General features: G+C 56.3%; 13 protein-coding genes across 13 annotated transcripts; 6 read left to right on the top strand and 7 right to left on the bottom strand.

Annotated features, from left to right (window-relative positions):
• Nucleotides 1–592: 592 nt before the first annotated feature.
• On the top strand, nucleotides 593–3,819 carry W97_07824 (uncharacterized protein; the record flags this gene model as incomplete). Its single annotated transcript, XM_007785693.1, has 8 exons — nucleotides 593–669; nucleotides 729–835; nucleotides 915–1,000; nucleotides 1,083–1,844; nucleotides 1,896–1,997; nucleotides 2,050–2,181; nucleotides 2,246–2,394; nucleotides 3,414–3,819. 8 exons carry the CDS (start codon nucleotides 593–595, stop codon nucleotides 3,817–3,819), a joined length of 1,821 nt encoding a protein of 606 aa, XP_007783883.1.
• Nucleotides 3,820–4,435: 616 nt separating this feature from the next.
• Nucleotides 4,436–6,701, bottom strand: W97_07823 (uncharacterized protein; the record flags this gene model as incomplete). Its single annotated transcript, XM_007785692.1, has 4 exons — nucleotides 4,436–5,282; nucleotides 5,347–6,161; nucleotides 6,251–6,306; nucleotides 6,401–6,701. The coding sequence occupies 4 exons, from the start codon at nucleotides 6,699–6,701 to the stop codon at nucleotides 4,436–4,438; spliced, it is 2,019 nt and encodes a 672-aa protein (XP_007783882.1).
• A 512-nt stretch (nucleotides 6,702–7,213) lies between these two features.
• W97_07822 (uncharacterized protein) lies at nucleotides 7,214–9,354 on the bottom strand (the record flags this gene model as incomplete). Its single annotated transcript, XM_007785691.1, has 2 exons — nucleotides 7,214–9,245; nucleotides 9,320–9,354. 2 exons carry the CDS (start codon nucleotides 9,352–9,354, stop codon nucleotides 7,214–7,216), a joined length of 2,067 nt encoding a protein of 688 aa, XP_007783881.1.
• A 2,353-nt stretch (nucleotides 9,355–11,707) lies between these two features.
• On the top strand, nucleotides 11,708–12,498 carry W97_07821 (uncharacterized protein; the record flags this gene model as incomplete). Its single annotated transcript, XM_007785690.1, has 3 exons — nucleotides 11,708–11,989; nucleotides 12,046–12,172; nucleotides 12,224–12,498. The coding sequence occupies 3 exons, from the start codon at nucleotides 11,708–11,710 to the stop codon at nucleotides 12,496–12,498; spliced, it is 684 nt and encodes a 227-aa protein (XP_007783880.1).
• Nucleotides 12,499–13,050: 552 nt separating this feature from the next.
• Nucleotides 13,051–13,806, top strand: W97_07820 (uncharacterized protein; the record flags this gene model as incomplete). The annotated part of the gene is made up of 1 exon (XM_007785689.1): nucleotides 13,051–13,806. One exon carries the CDS (start codon nucleotides 13,051–13,053, stop codon nucleotides 13,804–13,806), a length of 756 nt encoding a protein of 251 aa, XP_007783879.1.
• A 436-nt stretch (nucleotides 13,807–14,242) lies between these two features.
• Nucleotides 14,243–15,778, bottom strand: W97_07819 (cytosolic nonspecific dipeptidase; the record flags this gene model as incomplete). Its single annotated transcript, XM_007785688.1, has 2 exons — nucleotides 14,243–15,550; nucleotides 15,647–15,778. The coding sequence occupies 2 exons, from the start codon at nucleotides 15,776–15,778 to the stop codon at nucleotides 14,243–14,245; spliced, it is 1,440 nt and encodes a 479-aa protein (XP_007783878.1).
• A 493-nt stretch (nucleotides 15,779–16,271) lies between these two features.
• On the bottom strand, nucleotides 16,272–18,001 carry W97_07818 (uncharacterized protein; the record flags this gene model as incomplete). Its single annotated transcript, XM_007785687.1, has 4 exons — nucleotides 16,272–17,071; nucleotides 17,125–17,527; nucleotides 17,582–17,748; nucleotides 17,800–18,001. 4 exons carry the CDS (start codon nucleotides 17,999–18,001, stop codon nucleotides 16,272–16,274), a joined length of 1,572 nt encoding a protein of 523 aa, XP_007783877.1.
• Nucleotides 18,002–19,433: 1,432 nt separating this feature from the next.
• On the bottom strand, nucleotides 19,434–19,841 carry W97_07817 (uncharacterized protein; the record flags this gene model as incomplete). The annotated part of the gene is made up of 1 exon (XM_007785686.1): nucleotides 19,434–19,841. The coding sequence occupies one exon, from the start codon at nucleotides 19,839–19,841 to the stop codon at nucleotides 19,434–19,436; it is 408 nt and encodes a 135-aa protein (XP_007783876.1).
• A 63-nt stretch (nucleotides 19,842–19,904) lies between these two features.
• Nucleotides 19,905–21,339, bottom strand: W97_07816 (uncharacterized protein; the record flags this gene model as incomplete). The annotated part of the gene is made up of 2 exons (XM_007785685.1): nucleotides 19,905–21,077; nucleotides 21,175–21,339. The coding sequence occupies 2 exons, from the start codon at nucleotides 21,337–21,339 to the stop codon at nucleotides 19,905–19,907; spliced, it is 1,338 nt and encodes a 445-aa protein (XP_007783875.1).
• Nucleotides 21,340–22,115: 776 nt separating this feature from the next.
• Nucleotides 22,116–23,866, bottom strand: W97_07815 (uncharacterized protein; the record flags this gene model as incomplete). The annotated part of the gene is made up of 2 exons (XM_007785684.1): nucleotides 22,116–22,664; nucleotides 22,721–23,866. 2 exons carry the CDS (start codon nucleotides 23,864–23,866, stop codon nucleotides 22,116–22,118), a joined length of 1,695 nt encoding a protein of 564 aa, XP_007783874.1.
• A 516-nt stretch (nucleotides 23,867–24,382) lies between these two features.
• W97_07814 (uncharacterized protein) lies at nucleotides 24,383–24,919 on the top strand (the record flags this gene model as incomplete). Its single annotated transcript, XM_007785683.1, has 3 exons — nucleotides 24,383–24,494; nucleotides 24,549–24,652; nucleotides 24,719–24,919. 3 exons carry the CDS (start codon nucleotides 24,383–24,385, stop codon nucleotides 24,917–24,919), a joined length of 417 nt encoding a protein of 138 aa, XP_007783873.1.
• Nucleotides 24,920–25,518: 599 nt separating this feature from the next.
• W97_07813 (uncharacterized protein) lies at nucleotides 25,519–26,359 on the top strand (the record flags this gene model as incomplete). The annotated part of the gene is made up of 2 exons (XM_007785682.1): nucleotides 25,519–25,672; nucleotides 25,734–26,359. 2 exons carry the CDS (start codon nucleotides 25,519–25,521, stop codon nucleotides 26,357–26,359), a joined length of 780 nt encoding a protein of 259 aa, XP_007783872.1.
• Nucleotides 26,360–26,824: 465 nt separating this feature from the next.
• Nucleotides 26,825–27,124, top strand: W97_07812 (uncharacterized protein; the record flags this gene model as incomplete). The annotated part of the gene is made up of 1 exon (XM_007785681.1): nucleotides 26,825–27,124. One exon carries the CDS (start codon nucleotides 26,825–26,827, stop codon nucleotides 27,122–27,124), a length of 300 nt encoding a protein of 99 aa, XP_007783871.1.
• Between the last annotated feature and the right edge of the window lie 170 nt (nucleotides 27,125–27,294).

Raw genomic sequence — 27,294 nt, 5'->3', positions numbered from 1 at the left:
AGCCGTTCGGGACAGCAGCTATGCCGACGAGCGACTGAGCGATTCGGATGACCAAGACTGGCCTCAGGTTGGGATGAGGCCCACGGCAGGACTGTGAAAACACCGGGAGGCCAGCTCTCGCGTGGCAATCTTCAGGTAGCTTCAGGTAGCACGGTGGCAGCAGTCCAAGGATGGCACGAACGGGATTCCGAATACCCGGTAGCACCAGAATGCAAACGGCCCCGGGGTTTTCAGCAGGGCAACGCTGAGGCGAGCGGGGATTCCACGCTCTGCCCAGATGTGCCATGCCGCGGAACAGCGGAACCGCGCGTGGGCGGGTGAGCACGGCGCAGAGAGCAGTCTACCTCCCACCTCCCACCTCCCACAATGTGTTCACGCCATCTCGGCAAGCATTCTGCCCGAAGGGCCGAGAGATACAGAGTAGATCAGCGGCAACAACAGCAGGAACCGCCGCGCTAAGCTTGCCTTAACTAGTGCACTCGAGATGGCAGTGCTGTCGCGGCACCGGCTGTGTCCTATGCCCTCACACAAGCTCGAGTGCTACAGGTGCCCGAACCCTCGCAGAATTGCATCAGTGTAGACGGCCGCCGCAATGGAAAGGTCGGTTCAGAAAGGCCTCCGCGTTGGCATTGTTGACAAGAGCCTAGTCCCTGGCGTCTCGCAAGCTTGGTAGCGCTGTTCGCTCTGCTAGCAGTTGTCGTTCGACGACGTTACTTGTCTTCCATCAGCGACATTCCCGGCCCTTTTGTTGCCTCTTTCTCCGTCCTGTGGCAGATCTGGCATACCTTCAAGGGCCACACAGAAGAGGCTACAATCGCGCTTCACAAAAAGCACGGTATGCGCCGAACATTTACCAAACTGCTCCTGGCCGACGTGATTGAGTTGCCCGCCGCTGACCGGCTTCATCAACCCAGGCAAATTCGTCAGGATCAGTCACAAAGAAGTCAGCGTCAGCCATCCCGATGCAATTCGGGCGGTGCTCGTGGCTCCGCTGCGTAAAGTGAGTTGACTCATTACACTTTTGTGGTACCCAGTTACCACGGCCATCAAACCGAGGCTTATGGCTGCTTTACCGCCTGCAGGGGGATTGGTATCAAATTTTCAGTCTTCCAGATTCCCGCTATGTCAATCAAATGTCCGAAGTAGACCCCAAACGCCACATCGCAAAGACCAAGAACGTTGCCTCGGGCTACGCGTTCTCAAACGTGATCACCGCTGAGCCTTACGTGGATGACGCACTGCGCCTGCTGGAAGAGCAGTTGGCCAAGTTATCAAAGTCTGGCCAAGACGTTCATTTCGATCACTGGTTCAACTACTTCGGCTTCGATGTTCTTGGGGAGGTTACCTTCTCACGGCGTTTTGGTTTCCTCGAGGAAGGGAAGGATATAGGGGGCGCCATTGCGAACACACGCGTTCTCGGCATATACGTCAGCGTTATTGGCCACTTTTACTGGCTTCACGACTGGCTGTTGGCCAATCCTATTATTGGATGGCTTAACCTGCAGCCGTCGATGCATATCTTTGAGACCTGCTTGGCCGCCCTTGATGCTCGCTCCAAGAGCGACACTGTGCGGAAAGACATGCTGGAACAATGGAAGGAGACGCGAAGGAAACACCCAGATCGCATGGAGGAGAAAGAGATCCTAGCTGCCGCGGTGGCGAATATAGGAGCCGGAGCCGATACGATCAGCGCAACGTTACAGGCTTTCTTCTATTACCTGCTTCAGGACCAGCGAGCGTGGACTCGTGTGCGCGCCGAAGTCGACGAGGCTCACAGCCGTGGCGAGCTGTCAGCCATCGTGTCACATGCGGAGGCCCAGAAGTTGCCGTACCTCCAAGCTTGCGTAAGTTCGATCCGCTCTCGTCGATACCAATCCTGACAGCACTCCCAAAAGATCAAAGAGACGCTTCGCTACCAGACGCCTGTCGCATTCGGCCTTCCCCGCGTAGTCCCAAAGGAAGGCGTGACCGTTGCAGATCGACACTTCAAAGAAGGCGTAAGAGAACCTGCCATGGTAGTGGCGAGAGATCATTCACTCACGGTACCAGATCATCCTCAGCGTAAACCCTTGGGTCATCCACCGCGACCCTTCTCTTTTTGGCTCCGACGCCAATGAGTTCAATCCGGACAGGTGGATGGACGTCGAGCGCGCTAAAGAGATGAACAAATATATGATTCCCGTAAGCTCGTCCTTCTGGATGCCGCCCAGAATCAAGCTCATGACCGGTCCTCTGACTACCACAGTTCGGTGCCGGCTACAACCAATGTCCCGGCCGCCATCTCGCTCACCTAGAAGTGTCGAAAGTGTCTGCAACCCTCATTCGGGATTTTGATATCGAACGTACAAACCCGAAGGAGCCGTGGAGGTTCGAGTCACACTTTACCGCGGTGCCGTACGGGTGGCCTTGCCGAGTCAGGCGTCGGCAGCGGTGAGGCGGCAGGTTTCAGCGAGTCACTTGATTCGTATCTTTTCGCATGTCTTTCCGTCCTGATATTGGATCTGGAACACAGCTGCATGGTTAGAGAATAACCGGTGTCTGGTTCCGAGACGCGCGCCAGCAGTCAGTGTCTCGTCCTCGCCAGTCACATTCACTCATGTACCGGTTCTGCAGTCCCGAATTAGATGCGCCTCGAGCGCGCTTTACACCCTTTCTTCAATATTGATGCGGCCGTCGGATCAGCTGGCGCGACGTTCCCCGCTGTACTATAATTTTATCCTGTTCGCTACGATGCAAGTCGCTCAGCTTCAGCAAGCCACCCAAGCTTCGCTGTCGCGAAAGAGATATACGATGTTTTATGGTTGACCTTGGCGGTCAAATCTCAGCCCTGTGGCTTGCTCTAAGCCGCCAACGGCTGCACGGCTACCCACTGACACTGCGCGGAAGCAAGGTGAGCTGAGAGATAAAATTGGCAAGGCATACCGCGGTGGGTATATTCGTCGGCTTTATCGGTTGGCGGTTTTCTTGCATCGCTGGTGTAATATAGCCCTTCAGCTCCTCTCTTTCGTAGCAAAGCATTCAACGTCCTCTTTCCTGCGCTGGTGCCGTGGTCGCATGCGATAGTGTGACCTATTATATTTACTCTTCATCCGCGGACAGAACTTCGCGATGGTGTTCCTTCAACTTTTAGCCCTGTCAGTCAGTATACACTCAGTGCAAGCAGCATCAGTAGTCATACAGGGAGAGAAGACATTAGCAGAACTTGGCTTCTCGGGACCCATTCTAGAAGACTACGACTACAAAGGCAACGGGGGACAATACTGCAGCTGTACGCCCTCTCCCCTACCTCCGTCACAGGCAGCCGCCTGAAGCAGCCCCATACCAACCACCCACGCGTATCAGCCATTGGCGGCTACAGCATCGGCCGCCGACAAGCCTCCAGCGCTGCCAACATCTTACGCACCAACTACCAGAAATGCTGGGGCGAAAACCAAGACCTGGACCCCACCTACGCCATCGACGAGCGGTTCGTCCACTACGACGCCTACTACAACAGGCACCATGTCCTTCGCGCACCGCAACGCGGCCGCAGAACACGACTGCCCGGACTGGACCTACCCGGCGGAAGAGTACGCCGTGCTCGCGATCGGCGCCATGTGTCTTCCCCGCCGACGCGGCGCTGAACCGCACCGTCGTGGACACGCGAACCCGTTATTCTTCTCGCTGTGGATGGAGGAGCCCTCTGGCACTTCGCCCGCGAACTTCCACGCCGAGTTCACGTCCAGCAACTCCGCGCTCGTGTGGAGCCAGATGTGGAACGTGGGCGCGACGAAGAGCGAGGACGGCTTCGCGCTCGCGGGGGGCCTACGTCTCGCGTGAATACGGCTTCAGCAACGGATACGGCTATGCGCCGCCCAACGGGACGGCGTGGGATCGGTGCAGGGGCTTGGACGCGGACTGGGTCCTGGACATCACGCATGTGGGTATGGTGGGGCGGGTCACGCCGGAGACGGCGAGCATGACCGTGACGGTTGGGAATGGGACGGGGAGGGTCTTGACGTGTGAGTTTCGGGGCACGTGGTGGAATCAGGGCGCCTGACTCGCGATGAACGGGACGGGGATTGAGGTTGCGGGCGGGCGCGCGAACGGTGCGGCGGTGGTTGCGCCTCTGCAGGGACGAGCGCTCGGTTTAGCTGTCGTTGTTGTGACTGGCTTGGTTCTTCTGCTGTGATCTTTGGGTTGCGTTACATGTCCCACTATGCGAACTGGGAACTCAGACCGCTTTGGGCCAAAAGTCTAGCTGCCCACGTGGCAGTGATCTTTGTGCATGGCGCCATATCTGGACGCGGTGATCTGCATCGATCAGCTTTGCAGCTCATAGTCGGTATGTAGTGTTTGAAGAATCAGATGGGGCACTTGAACCTCCCGATCCCTCCCGCTATACCAAAGCAAATCATCCCATCGCAGCCCATGAGTCGACTCAACCATTCGAAAGTCATGCCTTGGTCGCCGTAGTCTCTCGGATCCTGCCCTCGACCCTGGGCGCGATGGCCTTCGTCCAGTTGACCATGAACTCGCCTTCAGTCAGCTCGTCGCACTGCGCCGGATGTCCCGGCAGCCCTGCCAGCCTCCACCACTTCCTCATCACCTTCCGCATAATCGACAACTCATGTTCCCTCTTGCTCAGCGCTGTATTCACGGGCCTTAGATCCGTGTTTTCGTCCTCCTCGTCATCATCATTCAACGGTGTTTCCGTTCCATCCGGCCGCTCGGCTTGCGGCGTACTCCTCCCATCCCGGCTCTCATTCTTCCCGCCCCCTGCCTCATTCGCCGCCTTCCTGAACGCCTCGACGTCCTTGCTCGACGGCGCCTGCGGCTCCACGATCTTGTGCTTGTGCTTCTGCTGCAGCTCCTCCTGCACGCTGGACCAATGCCGCCCCATGTTTGGTCCCCACTGCTTCCACTTCCCCAACACCTTTAGACTCATGAAGAACTGGCGCAGGATCGTGGAGATGAGCACGCCGTTCTCCTCGCTCACGACTTCAACGGCCGTACCGCCCTCTTCTTTGATGAGGAGTGAGTCGTAGCCGTCCTTGCCGCGCGCCATGTAGCCGCGGGTAACTAGGACGTATTCCTTCTCTAGGTCTAGCGGCTCTTGGCCGATTTTGGTTGAGATGACACGGGCATCTGGCGGTAGGGCGGGGTTGAACGTGAAGAAGATGTTGGAGACTTGAGGGAAGCGGCCTTCCAGGGCTGGATAGGTGGACACCGAATTCTCAAGGGCGGAGAGGATGGCGGCACCTTTGACCCTGATGACCACGACGGGGTCTTCGAAGGGGAAACTGAAGCTCGTTAGTACTTGACCGACCAAGCTCCCGGCTTCCCAGTTGTGCAAGTTCACCCTACCAATTCATAATGTCTTTCAGCCTTAACAAACCTGGTGGATAGATCTGATCTCCCCTGATGGTGCCAGCCGCCATGATACAGCAATCACCGCCATAGTGAGACCTCATAAGATCAGCGATAAAGTTGCCAATGTTGCTTTCCTTCAGTCTGACGGTCGTGAAGCGAGCGTCCAGCGGTGCCGCGGTGTAACCCACAGGCTTCTCCAGCTTCGTCCGCAGGCTGGAGGTCAGCTTTTCTGCCAGCTGCACCGTCGGCGGGTCCTGAGGAATGGAGGAGACAACGTCTCGGCGTACGATGGTGAAGTCCCATTTCCCTTTGCGCAAAGGATCGGTCGCCCGCCGAGCCTCTATATAAGAAAATTCCTTGAAATCGCTCCCACTACGCAACACATGTGTCCCCTTGATGTACGCGTTGTTGTACATATGGTCGTGTCCGCCGAGTATCAGATCAATCAATCCTTCCGTCTTCTCGGCCAGTTTGATGTCATTCGGCTCCCGCTGATGAGTCAGTGCCACAATCAGTTCGCACCCTTGGGCCCGGAGTCCCGGTACAAGCTCTTTTGCTGTTTGCGAAACGGACTTGTAGTCCAGGTTCGGTGGCAGGCTGTTGATGGTGTCTAGCCATTCTCTCTCGACAAGACCTATCACGCCTATTTTGATACCGTTCGAAGCTGTGAGGATGACCGTTTTTTGTGCGCTGCCCAAGGATTCGTTGTTGCCAAGGGCGGGATCGAGGACGTTGGCTAGAAGCCAGGGAAAGGAGCATTGGGAGGTTAGGTGGCGGTACTGGGTGATGCCGAAGTCGAGGTCGTGGTTCTGTAGGAAGATCGCGGATCAGCGGCGGGCTGAGGGAGAGCGTATAGGAGAACGTGAAGCGAACAGGTACAAGTAAAGGCCTTACGTACTCCTACGCAGGCTACATCGGTGCCGATGCCGTTAAGCACAGGGACCATGTGCTGGCCTGAGTACGTCAGATTATATCCGTGCTGTGGGTGCAGCTCTCCGTCCTCTAGAAGGCCGAGGGCTGACAGAGTGCCAGACGAAGATCCGCTCACCTTTCGTCACACTGCTCTCTAAGCTAGGGTTGAACGCATCGCCCGAGAAGAAAGTGAGGAGCTCAGTCTGCCCCTCAAACCTCTCGTCCTTGCGATAGTAGTTTACAAGATGCTGGAACCTCGCTATGCCGCCGACTGGCTCAGCGGAAGAGGCATCGACGTGGTAGACGTCGTTGTAGTGGATGAAGCGGAGGTCTGGGGGAGCACTGCGGTCGCCGCTCTCGTAGACGATGACCTCCTCTGCCGTGGGCCGGTTGGATCCTAGCTTTGGGTGCTTGCCGATGTCGTCATTGAGAGCCATTGTGAAGTTCGCAAGCTTCAAGGAGGATGTGTTGAAGGCATTGATGCTCCAGGGCTCGGGTAGCCAGTGGTGACATGAATCAGCATCAGAGGTGCAGGCAGGCGCACGGGGGCGGGGCGAGCCGCGCAGCTCATCCAGACCGGAGGACTGACAATCGGCTGGTTTAGACAGCCCCGTAAACAGTCTCGTATGTAGGTGTTGTTTGTGGCAGCCATTCAAGAGTCAGTCGCTAATGCCACTCTCCATCATCAAAACGCGCAACTCGTAGACACGCTGTCACGAGACGTGCATTTAGCGTCACGCGTTTGGCGCGGGGTTTGGGGAAGCGCCGGAGGTAACGCCGTTGATGTTAAGCACGGGCTCTAGACGCCTTATTGAACCCCCGTGCTTTTCCTCCATATGTCAACAGAGCAGGGAGGATAGAACAACACCTCGGCGCCACGCTGAAGCCAAACTTCAAGCAAAGATGTTCAAGAACACCACCAGTAGCCACGCCTTCTCGGCAGCGCTTCTCATTCATTCACAATAGTCCATCGCCTCTTCGGTCCCTTATCCCGTTCATTCCGGTCTCCCGAAGGTACTGAACCCCACAGGCCGTGCTGGGTCACCGACCTCCGGTGGTTCGGTGGTGGTAGTGGAGCGAGGACGTCGTTCTCCTTCTCTTCAGCGGCAGGAGGGGGCAGTTTGGACTGCTCAGCGTCAGTAGCGGCATCGCCACCAGCGCTCCAAACAACCTCCCGGCCAAGGCTACTTGACGCCTCTGGTAAACCCTCGAGTCTCGGAGAGTTCCACAACCCAGACATTGAAGAAGTCGGCGTATTGCGGCCCGTGGTGATAGGGGATCTCGGTGCTGTTGCTGATGCAGCGCCAGTCGTTGAGCTCCGTCTGATACTGCCAAGTGCGCTATTCATACTGCGCATTGGCTCGCCGATGCTAAGGGGTGAATCGATAGGGCTGCCAGAGTGGGATCCAAACCGGCGCCGGTATTCGGGGATGTGCGCTACGAGTTTTGGAGATCGCAACGCAGCCATCTTCGCGGAATCAGCACCGGTCCGTAGGTGATCACTGGACGCTACGAGCTTCATGTCGTACTCGGAGGAGAGGCCAAGATCGATGGAGGATCGCCGGCGGTATGGATGACCATTGGAGCCGTTGGTCGAATCCACCAGCGGCTTCCGGTCGACGTTGTCCTTGCGGACAGCCATTGTGAGTGAAGCCATCCCGACATCGAGCAGAACTGGCTGGTTGGTAAGGCCACCGATCAGAGCGTTGCAGCCAGCTCCATGGGTGACTAGTACAAGTACTATATCTGTGTCTTCATCATCGTCCTGTGTGTATGTAACCACCTCGTCGTCGTCAACTGCTCTCTGCAAGCCGTGCTTCTTGTACCACAGTATCATCTCATTGAGGCCTTTGCGGAAACGCTTGTGCATGTGACTCCACTCTTCCCCGTATTCACCACCGTCAGGCCAGTTCTGCGGTTCACGCATGCTGTCCCATTTGTAGTCCACATCGACGCAGGCATCTCGCGCATGGGCGACGTAGCCGCGTGGTATCGGCTCAGAGCCACCCAGCGCATATGTCGGTATTGGTGGCTGATATATGCCACTGTCCACTACAGTAGATGTGGAGACAGTCAAAGTGCTTCTTTGACCATGTCTGCTACTAGCGCTGTCAACGCTACTGTGACTGCTTGCGCGGTCCCGTCGTGGTAATGCATGGCCTAGGCTACTAATATCGGCCAGCGGACCTTCTTCTACTGGCGTGTTCCTCCCGTTCGAAGCGGGCGTTGTAGCGCCGCCTGTCTTCACCCACCCTCCTGGGAAATAGCCCTTAAGATTACCCATGTTCTGGGACGCATCCATGTGCTCCTCTCTCCGCAGTAGTTCGGCTTTGGCTGCGGCCACCATCAACACCGAGTTCGGTGGAGGGGTGATGAGATCGAAGTATTCTGGCGACAGCCATTCGCCCAGGAATGCGTCTATGCGTAATACACTCTTCCGGATGCCTTTCCGCTTTAACGATCTCCTGAGCACGGCAGGCGCAGGCTCATGTTCTGGTTCGAGGATCGGTGCCAACGCTGGTGACCTTCCTTCTGTTGCGCGTTGCCGAGGGGATCCTGGTGGGTGGAGTCGCTCTCTGCGGCTTTCAGATGAGACGCTCCTTTCCCTCGAGCGTGCGGGGCTCGTCTGAAATTGAGCGATGCCAGCACTTATGGCAACAGATGTCTGCACACATCGTAAGAAAGGCGAGCTGTGTATCACGACCTGGTATTTCCGCTTTTTTGAGCTCCGGCCTCGAGGCTCGTCGCTGAACGTGGTTGACCCATCAAGCGCCCCAAAGTCGAAACTGTCCAGGCCATCAGAGCTTGCTGCATTCGGTTGGTTCTCGCCTGACGCCTGCTCCCGTGCGTGCAACAAGCTCGCTATCTTGGTACCCAGGGCTTTCGATTGTGTCCAGCCACCGTAGGTCAAAGGAGGGTCATACGGTGCGGGAGAGGTGAGGTGCCACGTCTTGTCGGCTGCGTCTAGTCGAGCGCCATGTCTGCCGAGCGGTGAGTATAGTGAGCTCACATGCTATTCCGAGGCAACCATAACAGCCTAGGATGAAGAACACACCTCGCGATGATGACGACTGCCGGCGCACGCGGCATGGCTCGCGCTGCGGAGGGTCTCCCCGGTTTTACTTATAGTACCTCAATGGCTCGCAGTGAAGTCCCCAGCCCCAGCTCTTCTTGATCGGTCATACGACGTGCGGTCGTGGAAATTTTACGTGCGGCGGTACGATTAAACTCGGAAGGCAGGACCGTCGCGAAGTCTGCAGAGATGTAGGCTTGCGCCACGGCGAGTGTTCTGCTGCGAAGGCGGGAGTCTCGAGCGGCAAGGTCGAGATTACGAGTGGTTGCGAGAGCTGTGGAATGTTTGGCGGCTTGAATTGCGGGGAGCGGCCTGTCAGCCTCAAATTGTCACTCTGCATCATTCAAGGCTCACGATCCGCGCGGAAGCGTCTAACAAGCGCGGCAACGAATTCAAGCGGCAAAGGGTCCAGTCAAGGAGCGTTTGCGCCTAACTACCTTACTTCTTTACACTACTTGGTTGGCGTGTTGGCCAATGTCAATATTGCAACCTCCGCAATGTGAGTGGCATGACCTTGTGCAGATCACCCAACTGTGCGGGAAGTATCGAACAAATTCCAATAGTCATGATATGAACGAAGTTCATTGCCCTAAAGCTAGGTAGCCTGCCAGGCCGGCGACAGCGATACAAGTACTAGTAGTAGACGGCCTGACAGTTTGCTTCACGAGCCCCTCAATGCCGCGCAGCTTGAAGCATCAGGACATGCTGAAGTTCTCCAGCACAGCGGTCACCATGTAGCGATAGAGAATTGCTGTATGCCAGTCGAGTACAGTGTTGGGGTGACCTTCTACGGCGAGAGCACCGATAGGGTTGGCGAGTTGCAGGGCTTAGTTTGAGAGGGTGATAAGACCTCGCGAGCCTGGTCAATGATCTTAGTGTTGAGTTTGTCTTGAGTTAAGCAGGGCCACTCTGCTGATCTACTGTATGACGAGGATTCGTGGACTGGTACTGACAACCACCCAGTCAACACTTCTCTCACAAATTCGACGGCCTGGGATGTTTCCATCGCAACGACTCTCATTCACGAGCTTGCGACAGGTTCCACTACCTGCCGCCCGACAAGTCATCAACGTACCACAGCGACCTGACACCCAACCCTCTTCCTAACCTCTTATGGCGCCCTCAACCTCGGTACGCCTCCCCCTTCCCGTAACCCGTAGGATCCTTACAATCTCTTCCATCCAACCTCGCCCCAGCTGAGTTCGGTCTCTCCGACCATACATGCACCACCATTCGTAGACGTTCGTGTAACACCAGCTTCGTACCTCGCCTCCTCGAAACGAGTCCCTGGATAGGAAGGAGTGGGCTGCCAAGAGGGACGAGGTGCCGGGGAAGTGAAGGTTGCCGACGCGGTCAGATGTGAGCAGTCAGAACAGGCCGGGAGATGGAATCACCCTGTTGACACAAATACGCGGACTCCATAACCAGGAAGCAGTAAACCACGACGTAAACAATCAGTTATATAGCTTTCGATATATCAACTGGGGGCTATTATAGCCTCTCGTCTTAGTATTTTATAACTAAGAGCATGCGCACGCTACACAGAATTGATTTAACCTAGTTATCGATTTCATTTTGCAGCAGCTTCTGGGTTGGCTATTTATGGAGTCCGCGCATTCGTGTCAACAGGGTGGGAATGTAGGAGATGCTGGGGAACGGAAGACGTTTCGGGAAACCTAGGGAGCGAAAGGCCTAGCAGTCCATGCAGTCCATGCAGTCCATGCATTTCATGCAGGAGGCCGGCGAAGAGGGCTCAAGAGTTCTGGGGCAGTCCCTCGGCTCAGGGCGGTAAGAGGGCATCCATGACGACATACAAGGACAGCTGAGACCGGGAAAAGAGACACGGGATTGGATGCTGGACTATGTAGTGGCGCGGGCTGGCGGCCCGAAAGGTCGACCTGCATCGAAAGTACGCTGCTGTAGGCGCACCGTCAAGGGATGCCCATGAATTGAGGTTGACCCCTTCTCCAAGAGCCAGGTAAGGAACCAACGTGGCTTCGGATCCAGATTGTGGCTTGTCGGATGGCGGCCCCTGCAGCCAACCCATGCCAAACTGCAGGTATCCGCCAGACATGGCAAGAGTGTGTGCAACAGTGCAGGCCGTGAACAGACTTACAGGTGAATGAAGATGCATTCGGAACTCGAAAGGGACCTGACATGGAGTCTTTGTGAGCAGTTACGTGTGCGGGCATATCCGAACTCGGTCCTTCCCATTCTACCCCAAGTCAGCGGGTCAAAGCCTATATTTTGCTCAAATAACGTCCACTTTTCCTATACTTGGACTTGTCGATATCAAGCTTTCTGCCTCAAACCTCACTTCCAGTGACCCTGCTGATTGGGTTCGTTGACTCGCTGCAACATTCGTGCATCATGGTTCAACAGAACGGTCGATTCGAGCAAATATTCATCAGTCTTGACAAGAATGACAATGAAGCTCAAGATGAACTCATCGGTCTGATGATCATGGCTAGGGATCAGGGAAGACTCCACTATGAGAAGGTAGTCCACAACGCAGCACGCGACGCAGACTTTCTTCCCGTTCAGCAAGTCAACGGCAGTACGTCGCGGTTGGACTACGGTGTGGGCAAGGACGCTTCCGGCTTTGAGCAGATTGTTAGGGATGTTGTGAAGAGCTTCGTGAAAGACGACATTGTATGCGCTCATCCGCATGCATCAAGGGTATTCGAACGTGGCTAAGCCTGCAGCAGATCGACGTTATAACGACAGTTGTACAGGACCACTTCGAAGATCTTATGGACCTCCCGGTCAATAAACCCGGGTCCATCATAAAATCGTCGCAATATGCGATCACGGTTGATCGTCTTGGAAGAATCGGTATGGTTATCCAGGCATCGCCTTGTTGGCACACTTCTGAAGTTATTACAGGCCGTATCGACTACTTCTTGTTCTACTACAGGTTCCGCTCCAGTTCCTTATCGACTAAGGTTGAGGATTGCCTGGTCACGTCGGCGGTCTTCTCTTCCGTGGTCATGGATGACCTCAACGAAGATGAGCTTCTGGCGACGGTGCATAACGAATATGCCATGGGGCTGGAAGGTGAGACCTGTGAGCAGATCAAAGAGCGCCAGGAGAAAATCAATGGCATTTTTGAAAAAGTTTTCGAGGATTTCAAGTCGAAGAGCGCCAGAAGGCATCCGTAGCATGTCTGAACACGCTCTAGACGGTCCCAAGGAGTTGATTGATTGATCGATCAACGTAATGACATTCAATCATCTTGATATCATATACGGCACAACATTCGTGACAGCGAGTGACAACTTCTGAAATTGCAACGAGATGTGGGAAGGGCACTCACCGTTGGAAGCGGAGATTAAGAAACAGTCTCATGAGCATCGAATAGAGCTTGAGGTGAGCCGAGCCAGGGCTTTGGAAAGATCTTGTAGAGTAAGGCTAGGAACTTGCATGCATGGCAGTTGTTATGCGAATTACTCCGCACCCTCTTTGGAGTACAGTCGGCGATTTGGCGGTATTACGAATTCTGAGGCGCATAACAAACAGGATACTGAGGTTATCGACATGGAAATCTCTAACCGGTTACTGATATCACGAGTTGCTGATGCTGCGGAGAATCACATCTGAGGCTTGAGGACGAAATGCACGGAGGAACTTCGGACAAATCACGCTCCGAAACCTCATGCTTTTGCACCTCCCATCCAAGCAGCTAGAAGCTCCAGCATCACCACCCATCCACAATGTCCACAACCCTCCCAATACGGCGGTCCATAGGCCGCGCCGCCTCCAATTGCCTCTCCACGCGCCCCTCGCGGTCCCTCCACCCCTCGCCCTCCTCCCTCATCCCCCTATACCACCACCCGCACCACCCATCCACGCAACAACGCAGACACGAAGCCACAGCCCGACGCCTCACGAAGAAACACCGCGTCCCAGCCGCGCCCGCCTTCGCAAACACGACCCAGCCGCAGGACCACATCATCTACAACCCGCCCTCCAGCGCGCCAAACGTGTACCACACGCCCTTGAAGTTCCTGCCGAAGAGCGATCGGCGGCGAGAGCTCCTGCTCGCGCAGCAGCGCGCCGCCCAGGCCGCCGCAGCGGCGTACAAGCCCTCGTCGCCCTTCTCGACGGCGTCGCCAGCGGCCTCGGCACTAGCTTCGCTGTCAGCTTCAGCGGGCACGGAGGCAGCACCAACCCCCCGCCTCCCCCCTCCCGTCCGCGCCCCCTACGAGAAGAAATACCACCTCACGCCGCCCCAGCTGGACGAGATGCGCAAGCTGCGCGCGCGCGATCCACGGAAGTGGACGCGGGTGAAGCTGGCCGAGAAGTTTGAGTGCAGCCAGTTTTTTGTCAGCTTGGTGTGTCAGGCGCCGCAGATCAAGGCGGAGCGGGACGCGGAGCTCGAGAATATTAAGAAGAGGTGGGGGCGGCAGAAGACGATGGCGAGGGAGGACCGGGTTAAGAGGAAGGAGAGCTGGGGGAGGGATGCGTAGGGAGTTTTCTTAAGGGATGGGGTTTGGGGACGGGCGGGGGGAGGGCTGTACAGTAGGCCGGGCCAAGGGCTTGACAGTGGTATAGATTGGGGGGTTGTACCAACAGTGGAGGTTGTCGCTTTACGCCAGAGTGTTGGCACCATGTACATCATCAACAGGCGACATGGTTCAAAGCGGTTTTAGAAAGGGCTTGGACCACCACTCTATTCAATGTACCTAGTTTTTCACCAGCGGTATCCCCGCTTGGAAGAAGTGTTCAGCATCTCCCAACGATCAAGATACCAAGTGCGCCGACCGGCCTTTGTCAGCACCCCCACCACGGGTAGTGTCTCTATAGGAATTGCAGATCGCTGGCTCAGCTCGGTGGGTTGCCTCCGCCATGCCTTCATTACTTCGATGACGCCGCGCTGGTGCTCCTCACAACTTACATTCCTGCCTACCCCTTCATCGGCTCCTCGGCCACATAGTGCAAATACGCCCCCAGCAGCTTAATCCCCTCAACATAGTTTTTCCGATCCAACTTCTCATTAACGCTATGCGCCGCATCCGTGCTGCTCCCCATGGGCAACAGCAGCACATTCTTCCCCGTGGCCTGCTCGAAGGTCAACGTAACCGGGATGCTGCCGCCCTCCCTCGTCAGGTCCGGCTTGACGCCCCAGACATGCTCGACCGCCTTGCCGGCAGCCGTGAAGTTCCAGTGGCTGGGCGACGCAACCCACCACTTCCCCGCGTGCTGCAGCGACGCCTTGCACGTGTTCTTGGACTTGAGGGACGCGAAGACCTTGTCGATGTGCTTGAAGACTGCCTCGTCGACGGCTTTGGGGTCCATGTCTGGCACGGTGCGGATGCTGAACTTGCCCGTCACTTTGGCGGGGATGACGGTCTTTGCGCCGGGGGCGGAGAAGGCGCCTTCGATGCCGTGCAGCGAGAGCGACGGGTATCGCCACCGCCCCATGAGCGTCTTCTCCTTGTCGTCGTAGATTCCTGTCGTGCTGCCCAGTGACTCGTACAGGTTGTCCATCGTGAACGCGATGTCGCCGTACAGCGCCTTCTCCTGCTCCGTCAGCGGCGCTACCATCTCCTTGATACCCTCAATCAGGATCGTCCCGTCTGGCTCCACAAGACTGGCCATCACCCGCACGAGATCCGTCATCGGCTCATGCGCCGTGCCGCCAAAAACGCCGCTATGCAGGTCCTGCGCGGGTCCCCGGATCTCGATGCTGTAGTAATTGCACCCGCGCAGCCCGTACGTCAGACACGGCTTCTCAGTGCCCAGCCAGTAATTATCGCTGATGCAGACCGCATCCGCCGCCTCAAAGAACCCGCCCTTGCGCGCCTCGCGCTCGATGAAGTCGTCCAAGCCCTCGGACCCGTACTCCTCCATCCCCTCGAAGCACATGAGCAGGTTGACCGGCAGCTCGACCCGGGCCTTCTGGTGCGCCTCGATGGCGTTGAGCCAGCCGAGCACGGGGCCCTTGTCGTCGGTGCTGCCGCGGCCGTACATGCGGCCCTTGTCGTCCACCGTCAGCTTGAAGGGTTCGGTGGCCCAGCCGTCCTCGAGGAGCGCGGGCTGCACGTCGTAGTGGCCGTAGACGAGGATGGTGCGCTTGGAGGGCGAGTCGCCGTACCGGGCTATCACGACGGGGGGGAGCTCGAGGTGCTCTTTGTGTGGTTGCGGGCCGAGGGGGCGGAGCTCGACGGAGGCGCCTAGGGCTTTGAGTTCGGAGGCGAGGAATTCGCCCATCTGTAGAGGATGAGCTGTCAGTGATGTTTATGAAAGCTACTATGAATTATCGGCGTGCTGGGCGCGTGCTGGGGATGGGAGAGGCAGGACACCTACTCGGACGACATCTGGCCTCCGCTCTTCGTCGGCGGAGACGGAGGGTATGGCGACGGCCTTGCGTAGGCGGTCGATGAAGCTGTCGGCGAGGGTGTCAACCTGCTTGAAGAAGCTGTCGAGCTGGGGGGCCATGATCTTGTTGGCGCAGTAGAGATAGGGCCAGGTGCCTAGCTGTGGTTTGCGGAGCTGGGCAGTGGTGCCAAAGGGTCGAAACGGGCGAGCGAGGGATTGCAGCGAGGGTCTAGAGGAGCAACTGAAGCGGACTGGCAGCAAGGAGGAGAGTGATGGTGTGCAGTGGGGCAGAAGGCTGGCGCGGGGCATTCTTGGTGGTGAAGATGCTGCACCAGCCCCAGCTCGCTTGAAACTCCAGGTCAGATGCTCAAACGGCACTCGTGCTGGCGCATCGGCATTTAATAATTCATTCCAGTTTTTGATCAAGACCATTTTTGTGTATATACATAAGAACATGCAACTGCTCCATCGCTCTTTCAATCAAGGCCGTTGCCTGTATATTATCTTAACGTCTATCCGTTTATCGAGATTCTCTATTGTCGTAAGATCCCGTCCTTCCAGATTGTACATGAAGCCCGTATTTTCCCCCTAAACTCCGTTCTAAAACTCCAGTCTAAGTCGTAAAGCTGCCCCTCTCCGACAAGTCATCAATCCTCCCCAGCAAAAACTCAAGCTGGCGGTAAGCAGCGCTAGGCGCGTATTGTGGCACCATGTGTCCGGTGAGGAAAGTTTCTATCCACGTAAGTTTCCGCTCCGTATGCGCAATTCCCATAACACCCGCGCCCGCCAGCGTGCTCAAACTAGCCTCATCATGATACGGCACGAAGAACTCCTCCGTCGGCTCCGTCTGGAAGCCCTGCGCGCCGCCCCACGTCATATTCTGGATCATCAGCAGCGTGCCATTAGCGATTAGGACGTAGTCAAGGTTGCCATGCGCGATGACCGTCCTTTTCGTCCTCTCGACAACGCTAGGGAGGACGGACAGACCGGCCGGCAGAGAGGTGTCCAGGTCTAGCGCGCCATTGGAACACATCTCCCAGTCCTGGATCGGCGCATTGATGGCTTCTTGTACCTCCGTGCGGTTGAAGTAGACGCTTGCGCCTTCGGGGCGGTAGGGGAAGGAGCCGGGGAATCCGAGGACGTCCCAGAGGAGAGGGCAGGTGGTGGCGACTTGGTAGATGTCGAAGCAGGGGTTCACGAGACTGACGGCGAGGTAGATGTCTGTCCAGATGTCGCAGCCGGGGGCCGAAGCATTCGGTGCGCTGGGCAGGGGGCTAGGTGGTGGGTATGTAAGGGCGGTGTTCATGAAGTCGGTGTAGCCGCACGAATCTGCGCGCGCGTGGATGTCTTCCATAAATGTTGCGTTTAATGGAAATAGACTGTGGTGAAAGTCGACGAACGGCACCGCGGGAACTGAAAGTGTTAGTGATTACACATCTCAGTTGGTAGGCCGAAAGGCCACTTACTCTGCTGCTGGATGACGTCGTATGTGACGCTAGGATCGTAGAGCAGGATGGATTCCACATCGAAGTACCTCGTATCGTTCGTGTTGAACATAGCATCAGCGATGTACGAGACATAGTATCCAGCGTAGCTCTCCCCCGTAATGTAGATCTTCTTGTTGTACAGCCCGAAGGTATCCACGAAGTTCTTGAAGAAGCCGAGGAACTGGGCAGCAACCTCTTCCTCGTTCGTAGCTGTAGGCGTCCCTTGTGAGAAGCCGGTACCGACAGGCTGCTCCACCCATATCATGTTCGTCAAGTTCGTCCAGGACCATGGATTTCGAACTGGCTTGTAGGTGCCGTACTGCCATAACACGGGGCCATTCTCTTGGAGAAAGCCTTCGAGAGATGAGCAGCCAGGACCACCCTATCTGAGGTGAGCAAGGTGCGATGATCAGTATGCGCGGTGAGGGCGACTTACGTTCAGCCAGATGGTGATCTCATCTGTAGCATTGGGATTCGAGGAAGGGAAGAACCAGAAGTATAGCTCGCTGGCATTCGGCGCTGAAGAGATTGGGAGCAATCCCGCGTATGACTCGCCAATGTCGAAGTCGACGTTGGGTATAGCAGTGCCATTAACGGCGAAGCCTGCAATTTTGTGAGCTCAGGCAAAGGCGCTGGGAGTAGGGACGGATTTACGCGTGGTGTTCGAGCTTTGAGGAATGATTGTAGTGGTATTTTCAAAGACTACCTGGCGCTTTGCGTTCCGGTCATGCTGTAGTGGATGGCGAGGATGGTTTCGAGGGAAGTTTGCCGGTAGCAGCTTATCGACATGTTCGATGCCCCTCGCAGCAACGGAGCCAACAATGGTAACGAGTGACAGTAGAGAGATGAAACGCATCGTGATTCTTAAATTACTGCAGAGCCTGAAGGAAGGAGAATCTCAAAACTCACCGACGGAGAGATATGCAGGATTTGCTAAACCTCACCAACATGCCGGCGCGTTCCATAGGCCAGGTGCGGAAGCCGACTGCGCAAACTCCACCGGCAAGCAGTTAATGATTTTCCCCAGCCGTAACATGCAGTCCAAAGTAGTCTATGCACCTACCTGAGGCGGACAGGGGCCGAAGACGGTAGCCCGGATGTTATCGAGTTCAATGGTATTCTAGCGATGACGACGCTCGATTGCATGCAGTTCGCGGATGGTCTAGAACTCGCTTCTAGCGCTGGGTCATGATTCGGTCCGCCGTCCGTTACAAAAGCTTCTCTGCCGACGAGGAATCCCGATACGGGTAGAGTGCTCGTAGGGGTCCGTCTCTCGGGTTTGCTTTCATTTGAGCGTCTGACCACCTACTCCAGTAACAAGTCGCGAGGTGAGGTACAATACATGCTCAACCGCATTGGCACGAATGTCGCGCGTCCTGGCGTGCAGCGTCGCAGAGCAGAGCCTCCGCATGCTTGTGGCGGCTGGGGCTTGCAAATCTTCGACATCTCGGCTCGGAGCATGATTTCAGCTGGAGCAAGTTTTCGCGAGTCGAGTATTTGAGTTCACTACCGTGGAAGGGGTCCTTGTAAGGACCCCTGTGGAAGAGGCGTGGAAGAGGCGTAGATTGAGGGTCGTCGAATGAAGCAAAGCCAAGCAGGGCTGGGCGAAGCTTGTGGCGCCGATCTGGCTTGCGCGATGGCCTCCCGTCGAACCAAGGGAACGATGGAGCAGTTCGTACCGTAGGCCACGATCTAGGCCCTCCACAAGTAGTCATCCGCGCCGGTCACGTTTTTGCCCCGACCAGGCCTTGGAAGCGCTCTACAACAGTCAAGAAGTCAAGACATTAGCTTTGTCACGTTAGATTGCGTAAAACCCCTGGCCTACGTTGGCCTGTGCCGAATTGGCCCCGGTCGCTTCTATCACGTTACTTGAGCACGTTGAGTAATCGGCCATCATGAACACTACCATCTGGTTATCTTGCGTGGAGCAAGAGAAATCGTGACACCAAAGTCCTCGCCACTCAAGAAGCAAGGCAATTCCCGCTCAGTAGCAGAGCATCAGTACTGCCTCTATTTTGATATTCTGATCGAGTTCTTAGCGGGATCGCCATACGAGAATCTGATAAGATTCTCAAAGAGTGAGTATGGCGTGGCAGGAAACGGCAAACGTAGTTCTAAGTTAAGATGAGCAAGGGACTTTTGTATTAGAGAGAACACCACTCATCAGCCGAAGACACGCACGAAGCAACTTCTCGCTGTCATGGCGTGAGTATATACCCATGGCACAAATCGCCCACTAGGGAACGTCTTTCTTCCCCGTCTCCCTCCACGCTTGTCTCAGTCCTCTCTCAGCCCCGTCTCCAGGGCCTCCTCTCCTCTCTCCTCATCGCCAGCTTCAGCATCTTCCCAAAATCCGGCGTCCCAAACCCCGTCACCGCATCCCACCCGACCGTCGCGTTGCAACTCGCATACGGCACAAACGGCGTCTCCGGCTCTCCCAACTCATTCAACATACAGCCCGTGCTTCCTCCCTCGACAATATCCGTCAGCGCCCTGTAGCCCTCGGAATAGAGCCACGGGTTCAAGAAGCCTAGTGGTGGCTTGTTCGCTGACAGCCTCGCGGAGTTGAGTAGTCCGACTATGGCAGCGACGACAGGCGCGGAGGCGGACGTACCGCCTACGAGGACTTCGACGCCCTGGTCCACGACGGGGAAACTCAGGGCTTGCGCCGCGAGGTCCGGGAAGCCGCGGCCCATGGGGTTATAGAGGCCTGCCCAGCGATCTCCCAGCTTCTCCAGATAGGTAGACACAGCGGCATCCTAGTACGCAGGCCTTGGGAAGAGGTCGCTGAAGCCGCCGCTGGAGAACGCGATGGCGCGCTCGGGCTCGACGCCGTAAGTCCCGCCTACAGACGTCACGTACGGGCACGAGGCCGGGAAGACAGGCATGAAGCGCGTGGCGTTCGTGCCGTCGTTGGTCCGGCACGCGGAACCGACACCGCTGTCGCCCGAGGCGAAGATCACGGAGACGCCGCGGAGGCCGAGCTGCCCGGCCATGTCGCAGACGCGGCGGGCGTAGGGCTCGGGGACTGATTGCTCGTTCTCGCCGTAGGAGGTTGTGAGGGTTTGGGGGAGCTGGCCGTCGGGAAGGCTGAGGAGGTAGGTGAAGAACTCGAGGTAGGGCTCGTTGAGGTTGTCGCTCTGCGTGGGCTGGTCGAGGTCGGGGACGAGCTCGCCGCGGCCGGGCGTGCTGTAGAAGTGGTTGCGCAGGGGGTAGCTGAGGGAGGCGGTGTATTGAATGTCGAGGTTTGCTTCGATGCTGCTGTTGGTGGAGTTCTGTTCCATAACGCTGCCATTAAGGAACGTGTGAGTAAAGGTCCCGTTCTGGACCCATGGCGCGTATTCGTCAAGGAACACGTCGAGGTCGGCATAGCGCGCGTACTGATCCAGGAAGCCGCTGACGCCGATAAATCCACCTTTTGCGGAATTCACTCGGAAGCCCTTGATGTTGTAGAGCTCCCTCAGGCACGATGGCGTGATCTTGCCGCTGCAAGCCGTGATGTTTGGATTCGCGCGAGACGCACCGACTTCTTGCATACCGAGAATCGGGCTGCGCAGCGGATGTATCCGAGGGAAACGGGTTGTGGGCTGAATCATATCGATGTACTGGTCCAGCCCGTCTTGGACAAAGTAATGCATCGTCCGTAGAATCCGAACGTTGGGCCGGACGTGACTCTGGTAGTAGTTGAATTTGGTGCTCATCATTTTCTCTGCCTGCTCCACCGTAGCAACAAAAGTTATCCAGTCACCGTCATCTTGAATGCTTCCGCTACGAACGCCAGATTCCTCAAGCCACTCAATGATGGACAAAGTGGCTTCAACGGTTGGGCGGACCAGGTCCTTGAGCTCGTCGCGCTTCAAATGCCGCCCATAATCCGGGTGAGATGGGGTGGATACGTCGTAGAGCGTCTGTTCAAACAACGCTCGGTTTTGCTGCGTAACCAATCAGCACACCCCAAGCTAAGCGTGGCTCTGCGGGTCGTAGACCTGGTCACCGGGTCGATGAGGAATGTAGATCAGATCTACTCACTTGCTTCACAGCGATGCTGAACCGCAGCCGTTGGCTCGGATCTGGCACGCCCACCATTCGCCAACCATTAGGTACTGTACCAATATTTTCCACCATAGCGATTGAGATGCCATTGATGATGCTGGCAAACGACAAGCACGCCGCAAGGAGAGCCGTCGTTCGCATCGCGCGCGGATGGTGGAGTGGACGTCAGGAAGGAAACGTAAGTTTTAAGAAGAGTGTCGGTAAGTGAGAGACCGTGTTCTGTCGCAGAATCCTTGGGAGCTCTCGCAGTCTGTTGTCGGAAAAGCTAGAGCAGAGACTAGGGCCGAAGCCAATAGAGTCAGCGTGACGTACAGCGAAGCGCTGGACTGAGGAAGTCGTTTGCTTATATTGAAGCCCCTAAGCCACAGGAATGAAGTAGGTGAGACACTAGGTAGCCACAGAGAATCGCATATACCTTCGTCTCCATCGGTGAGTGTAAGTGCAATCTCCACTGAGGTCTGATAGATATGGTCGGCATAACGGAGCTGAGGGCAAGTTGACTGGAATTGTTATGTACTGTCAGCAGGCGTGAACCGCACTCGAACTGCGCCAGCTGCCGTCTTATGCGTCACTAAGGCGTGGTAGTCAAAAGAAACGTAACAACTCAGAACAATACTAGATGAGGTGTATGAGTGTTGATCAAACACCACGTGCATTGGGATACCAAGTCGCTCTGCAGCGATGCAGCGGTTGATTACGGGGTATGAAAATTATCTTGCTCGAAGATTAAGGACCAAGGTACTTGCTCAGACAATAAACGTTCCTACGGATGCAACACAGCACAACTAGAGGTCGCCAACGGCAGCCAGGACGCACTAGTCCCGGACACCCTCCGCACTCCCTCCGCCAGACGTCGTGGAGTCTCCTTTAGCTCCGGCTTCAGACTCCTTGTCATTTGGATTTTCCCCAGGGTCCTTCTATGGCTTGTCTGCCGGCGGGAGCTCAGCGTCTCGCTCATGACTGGAGATCTCGTGCTCGTACTTTGAAGGGTGATTCGGCGAAACCATCCCAACTTTCTTCTGTTCCTGATCCTGATCCTGATCCTGGCCCTGAGTTAGAGGACTCGTCTCCCTCCCTTTACCTTTCCCCTTGAACCTAGACTCAGCTTCCTCGTCGTCATCATGATGAACAGGACTAGGCCCGCCTGGACTTCCCGGCCCACTGCCATGAACGCCTTGCCACTCATGTCCCCAGCCGTGCCCGGAACCCACAGCGCTCAGCGTATCGCTCTCTCGCGCTATGTCGCGGATGTCGCTCCAGTATTCGAGCGTCTTGACCTGATTGTCAGCCGCTTCAAGAGCCTTCAGGAGATTGTCGATGAGGCGCTTCTCTGTATCGTCTTCTGTTTCGCCGCGTTCGACGTGCTCGTCACGGTGATGCGAGGCTTCCTCGAAACGTTCCATCAAGATGCCGAGCAGCTGGCGGCGGGAGGTCTGGAAGATGAGCATAGACATGATGGCGGGCATCTGTTGTTCGGTAAGCTCATGCCTCTCCACCAAGATATGGATATATACAGCCATACCTGCTCCGCGAGGTAATACAGCTCTTCTCCACCATGTTCGAGAAATCCGCAAACGGCTAGTATCTTTTCCCGATCAATCGCTGCTCTCCTTAGCCTCCGCATGAGCGTAGGAATGTCCCTAATCTCCTCTACCGGCTCCACATCTTCGATCCTAGTTCCTAGCCCACCCATAGACTGCGACCTCTGCTCCGCCTCACTGCTCGTAATGCTGAACACCCCACTCCTCGTCCTAGTCGGATGAATAGTAAAATACTCCGCCGTAAGCAGATGCGCCTCCTTCATCGTCTTCGCTCCCATATCTGCCACCCGATGTCCATGCCTCCTCTCCCGTTTCCTGAGCCACCGCCTCCTCCTCACGAAACTATGAAACCACGGATGTGTCCCGTGCCAGCTGAAGCCTTTCTGGAAGCTGAAGCTGTACTGCCACCCCTCCTCATCAACGTCGTGGCTCATGTCCACATACCAGCTCTTCCACGCCCACTCCCAGCTCGGATCCGGCACCTGCGCGTTCGTGATGTTGACGGCTGAGGGCTTGTACCTCGCGTCTACCCAGGGCGAAGGGTCGAAGTTTAAGAGGCTGTTGTGCGAGAATAGCGGGATGCCGAAGAAGAAGGAACCGCGCTGGTTCTCGTAGAGGATGTCGATCTCGGCGTCGGCGTCGATGCGGGTTTTCGAGGCTCGCTTTCGCTGGAGCACGCTTTTTACGCGGTGCCCGCCGCGCTGGAGCTTGGTTTGGGCGCGCTTGAGGGTCGTGTCGCTGCCGGTGGGGGCCTCTTCGGAGGCTTGGTCGACTTCGTCGGTGGCGGCCTGGGCTTGTTTGGTGTTGACTGTTATCGCGGCCTTCGAGGCGCCAGCTCCGGCTGCGGCTTCGCCTTCGGCGCCTTCGGGTATGCTGCTGTCCTGCCACTTTTTGTATTTGCGCTGCGCGACCTGCTTCCTCAGCGAGCCACGGGTCAGCTTGTGCGAGAGCGACACGTTGCTCGACTCCTGCGATAGGATATTCTCGTGGTCGGAGTCGGTTTGAGCGGCGGCCTCGTCTCCTTCGGCTTTTGTGTGATCGACGAGCTTGATTTGGTGATCGTACTTGGCTGCGTCGGCTGATGAGAGGTCGCCGACGGAGCTTGAGTGGGAGCTGAGGAGGTTCATCGTGAACGTTTCTGTTGTATTGTAGGCTCGGAGCCCGAAGCGTCTCTTTCAATTTATGCAGATGTATTAAAAGGGTCTATACTGGCAATTGTGCTGCGGAGATGGAGAGATATCCTGTAAGTGATGCCGCGGGGGCGCCGATTAAAAATCCAAGCGAGTATTACAGTACGAAGCAGGTAGAATGGACACACGAAAGCATTGAAGAACTGCGCCAATATCAGGGGAAGCTGCAAAGGAGTGGTAGGCTGGGGGGAAGGTGCATGTTGGGGTTTCGGCCTGAGGTTTCAACGACCGTTGCGGTGGCTTGCAGCGCGGAGAGCTCGAGCGCTGCAGCCACGAGCCAGCAATGACGACGTGCGGGCGCGAAGCGAGCCTCTTCCAAGCTCAAAGTCAGCCGACAAGCTCTCTCGGCGTCTCGCCATCAACGCTGCACTCTTCCGTCTTTTCGCGTCCATCTGCCATTGACCAGCTACTCTATCGCCTTGAACTACCTCCCCTTCCTACTACACATTCGAGATGTCTAGCAATCGAGGCTTGGTGATTGGTGGCACCGCCGTCGCTGGCGGCATTGGCTACTACCTGTACAGAGCCGGCGGCAACCCGAAGGTCGCAGAGAGGGAGGCTGAACGTGAGACTCACTTCCATACGTGCTCCTGGAGCCGAAGCTTACACGTGTTTATAGGCGACGTGACGAAGCTTAGGGGCGGTGCCGCAGGCACGAAGGACGAGGCAAAGGCCGAGTTCAAGCTCCACGCCGAGGAGGTCGGGCAGAAGCTTGATTCCGCTGTGAGTGCGCCAACTGTATTGGCTGCTGCCTCTGAGTTTGTGGGCGATGCTGATCAATGTGTTTAGCTCGAGAAAGCGAAGGCCGAAACGCACAAGCTCGACGCAAAGCTTGAGAACTACCGCGCCACTGCCGAGAAGAAGATTGATGAGTACACGAAGGAGGCTGGGAAGGAGCTGCACACTGCTGTGGACACGTTCGACAAGAAGGTGACGGAGACTGCTGCGAAGTCCAAGGGCTATTTCTCAAGCTGGTTCGGCGGAAAATAGGCAGTATGTGAGGATGAGGTCGATCGAACAACACGAGAGGCGGCTTGGTGTATTGAAGTTGGCGTTCAAGTTTCTGCCTATGCAAAGTCCCAACATTGCGCTCTAAGTCTTGGCTACCGGCTCTCCGCTCCACGATTACTATTGTTCAGATGCGTACATTTTCTGCTGGTCGAGAACACGGGCTTTACATTGCGATGTGGCAGTGACGATTGCAATCCGTGAGTATGAATCTCGAGTCCCACGGTATTCGCAGAACTTGAGTAGTGGTCTCAAAATGTAATAAATCCTAGCCATGTAAGCCTCCATGCAGTTGACCATTTCTGCCACCGCGTTTCGATTGTCGCGTGAGCAGCATATCCACTCCTTACCATGGTTGGCGCAACCAAGCAGTGAACTCGAAAGCGAACCACGATGCAGATATTACTCCAGACCCCTGGTCCATGATGACAATAGAGCCAGTTGAGTGGTGCCCCCCACCAGAAACTCGCGCACCGCCAAATGAACAAAAACTCCCGTCGCCCATCGTTGCTTTCCTCTCTGCTCAACTCCAAACCATATTCTCTCGTTATCACCCTACAGAATTTCAAAATCAAGCAGCAATGGCGTTCGTTCTCTCATCGCCAGCATCAGACGCCGAGAACTTCGGCAAAAGGTTCAGCCGAGTTCCGGGCCTCGGCTCCAGCCCTGCCGCGCCCTCGCCGTTAGCCACGCGACGCGCGCTTCGTGCGCCCGCGACGCCGCAAGACACACCCAGTAAGTCACCCAAAGCAACTTACCTGCACCGCGCATGCGAAGGTTCTAATCTTCGTGAAAGGCCGCAAGCTCTCCAGAAGCCTCATTTGCCTCGGCGTAGTCGCTTCGACAACACTAGTCAAACCACTACCACCAAGCTCTGCGCCGAAAAAGGCCAAGCACCACATCACCACCGAGCCATCACCTCCCTCCTCACCCGACGCAATGGACACCTCCTCGCCAATCAGAGCAGCATCTCCTCACTCCCCAACACCCTCTAAACGCCTCGCATCACGAGCAATGGCAAGAAACCCACCATCCACCAAACCAACCGCGCGCGTAAGCAACCTCCTCGACCGCATCCGCGCCAAACAAAGCCTCAAGAAGAGCAATCCTCAACCCTCGAAGGCGGAGAACCAGCGCAAAGCAGCAGTCCAGCGGTCCGAAGAAGTCCTCGACATCCTCATCATGGCGGCGTCACAAAAACATCAGACATCACAAGCGGAGCAAGCGATCGAGGGCGCGAACATCAGAGTCAGCTTCTCCCTCACTGAAGCGATCAAGTGCGTCAAGGAGTCCACAAAAAGTCCAGTCAGTCGGGAGGAGGTCGTCAGGTGCATCGAGCTGCTTGCGGAGCTGAGGAGCGACAAAGTCAATCTCGTCTCACTGGGATCGGGAAGCGGTCGCGCAGTCGTCATCAGATTGTGAGACGGACGAATGAACATCAGGGATATAAATTCGGGGGCGATTCGAAGGGATGTGGACAAAACGGCATGGCAAAAGCCTCAAAATGCCTATGGGCACTCATTGCGCTTCCTCGCTCTTTTCTGGAAGCGTTTGTCATTCTGTTCGGTGTTGGCGGAAGCATTGCATGGAGTTTTGGGTTCATCACTATCACTATACCCTCAGGTCGCATCGGGCACGGAGTCTTTGCTAGCGTTCCAAAGCATTGGGATTGGAGTTTTGTACCGGGGTTTACAGCATCAGCGCGGAGTTGTGTGTTTTGCCAAATTGAATCCAATTCTGCATCACCCCATCGCGCTCGCGAAAGCCCGAACTGATACTCTAAATGCTGTGCACGTGACCTCGCGTTGGCCCTGAACCGCCGCCCAAAGCTGAGAAAGAAACAGCGTCGATCACTCTCAACTCAACTCATCGCTTGGAGGAAATCAAATGCCGACCCCACAAAATCCCCTCCATACCCACCTCATCCGCCTCCTCGATGCCCGCGCCTACCCAAAAACCATCTGTCCCTCCGAAGTCGCACGTGCGCTGTCCGCCTCCGAGCTGCAGGCTCTGGATGCGAGCGAGTGGAGAGACGTAATGCCCGCCATACGGGAAGCTGTGTGGGAGATGAGAGATCGTGGGGAGGTGGAGATCATGCAGCGTGGTGAGGTACTCGGTTCAGAAGTTGGGCTTGAGGATGTGAGGGGGCCGATACGGGTGAGGTTGGTTAGGGGGAACGAGAGTTGAATGGGCACCTAGGCTACGGCAACACTGTTCAAGTGGGGGTGTTCAAGGTTCGTCAACACAGAGCCTGCGGTCCTAAGATGCTTATTGTAATGAACCACTCGATCGAGTGCAAGGGAACAGAATGGTGTCACGTGCCCATTGTGCCGTCCACGGCTTTAGCCCAGCGCCGT

The sequence above is a fragment of the Coniosporium apollinis genome (assembly GCF_000281105.1).
Source record: "Coniosporium apollinis CBS 100218 chromosome Unknown supercont1.45, whole genome shotgun sequence".
Classification (NCBI taxonomy): Eukaryota; Fungi; Ascomycota; class Dothideomycetes; genus Coniosporium; species Coniosporium apollinis.
The sequence above is the reverse complement of the archived record's forward strand: the minus strand, read 5'-3'. Positions and strand labels throughout refer to the sequence as shown.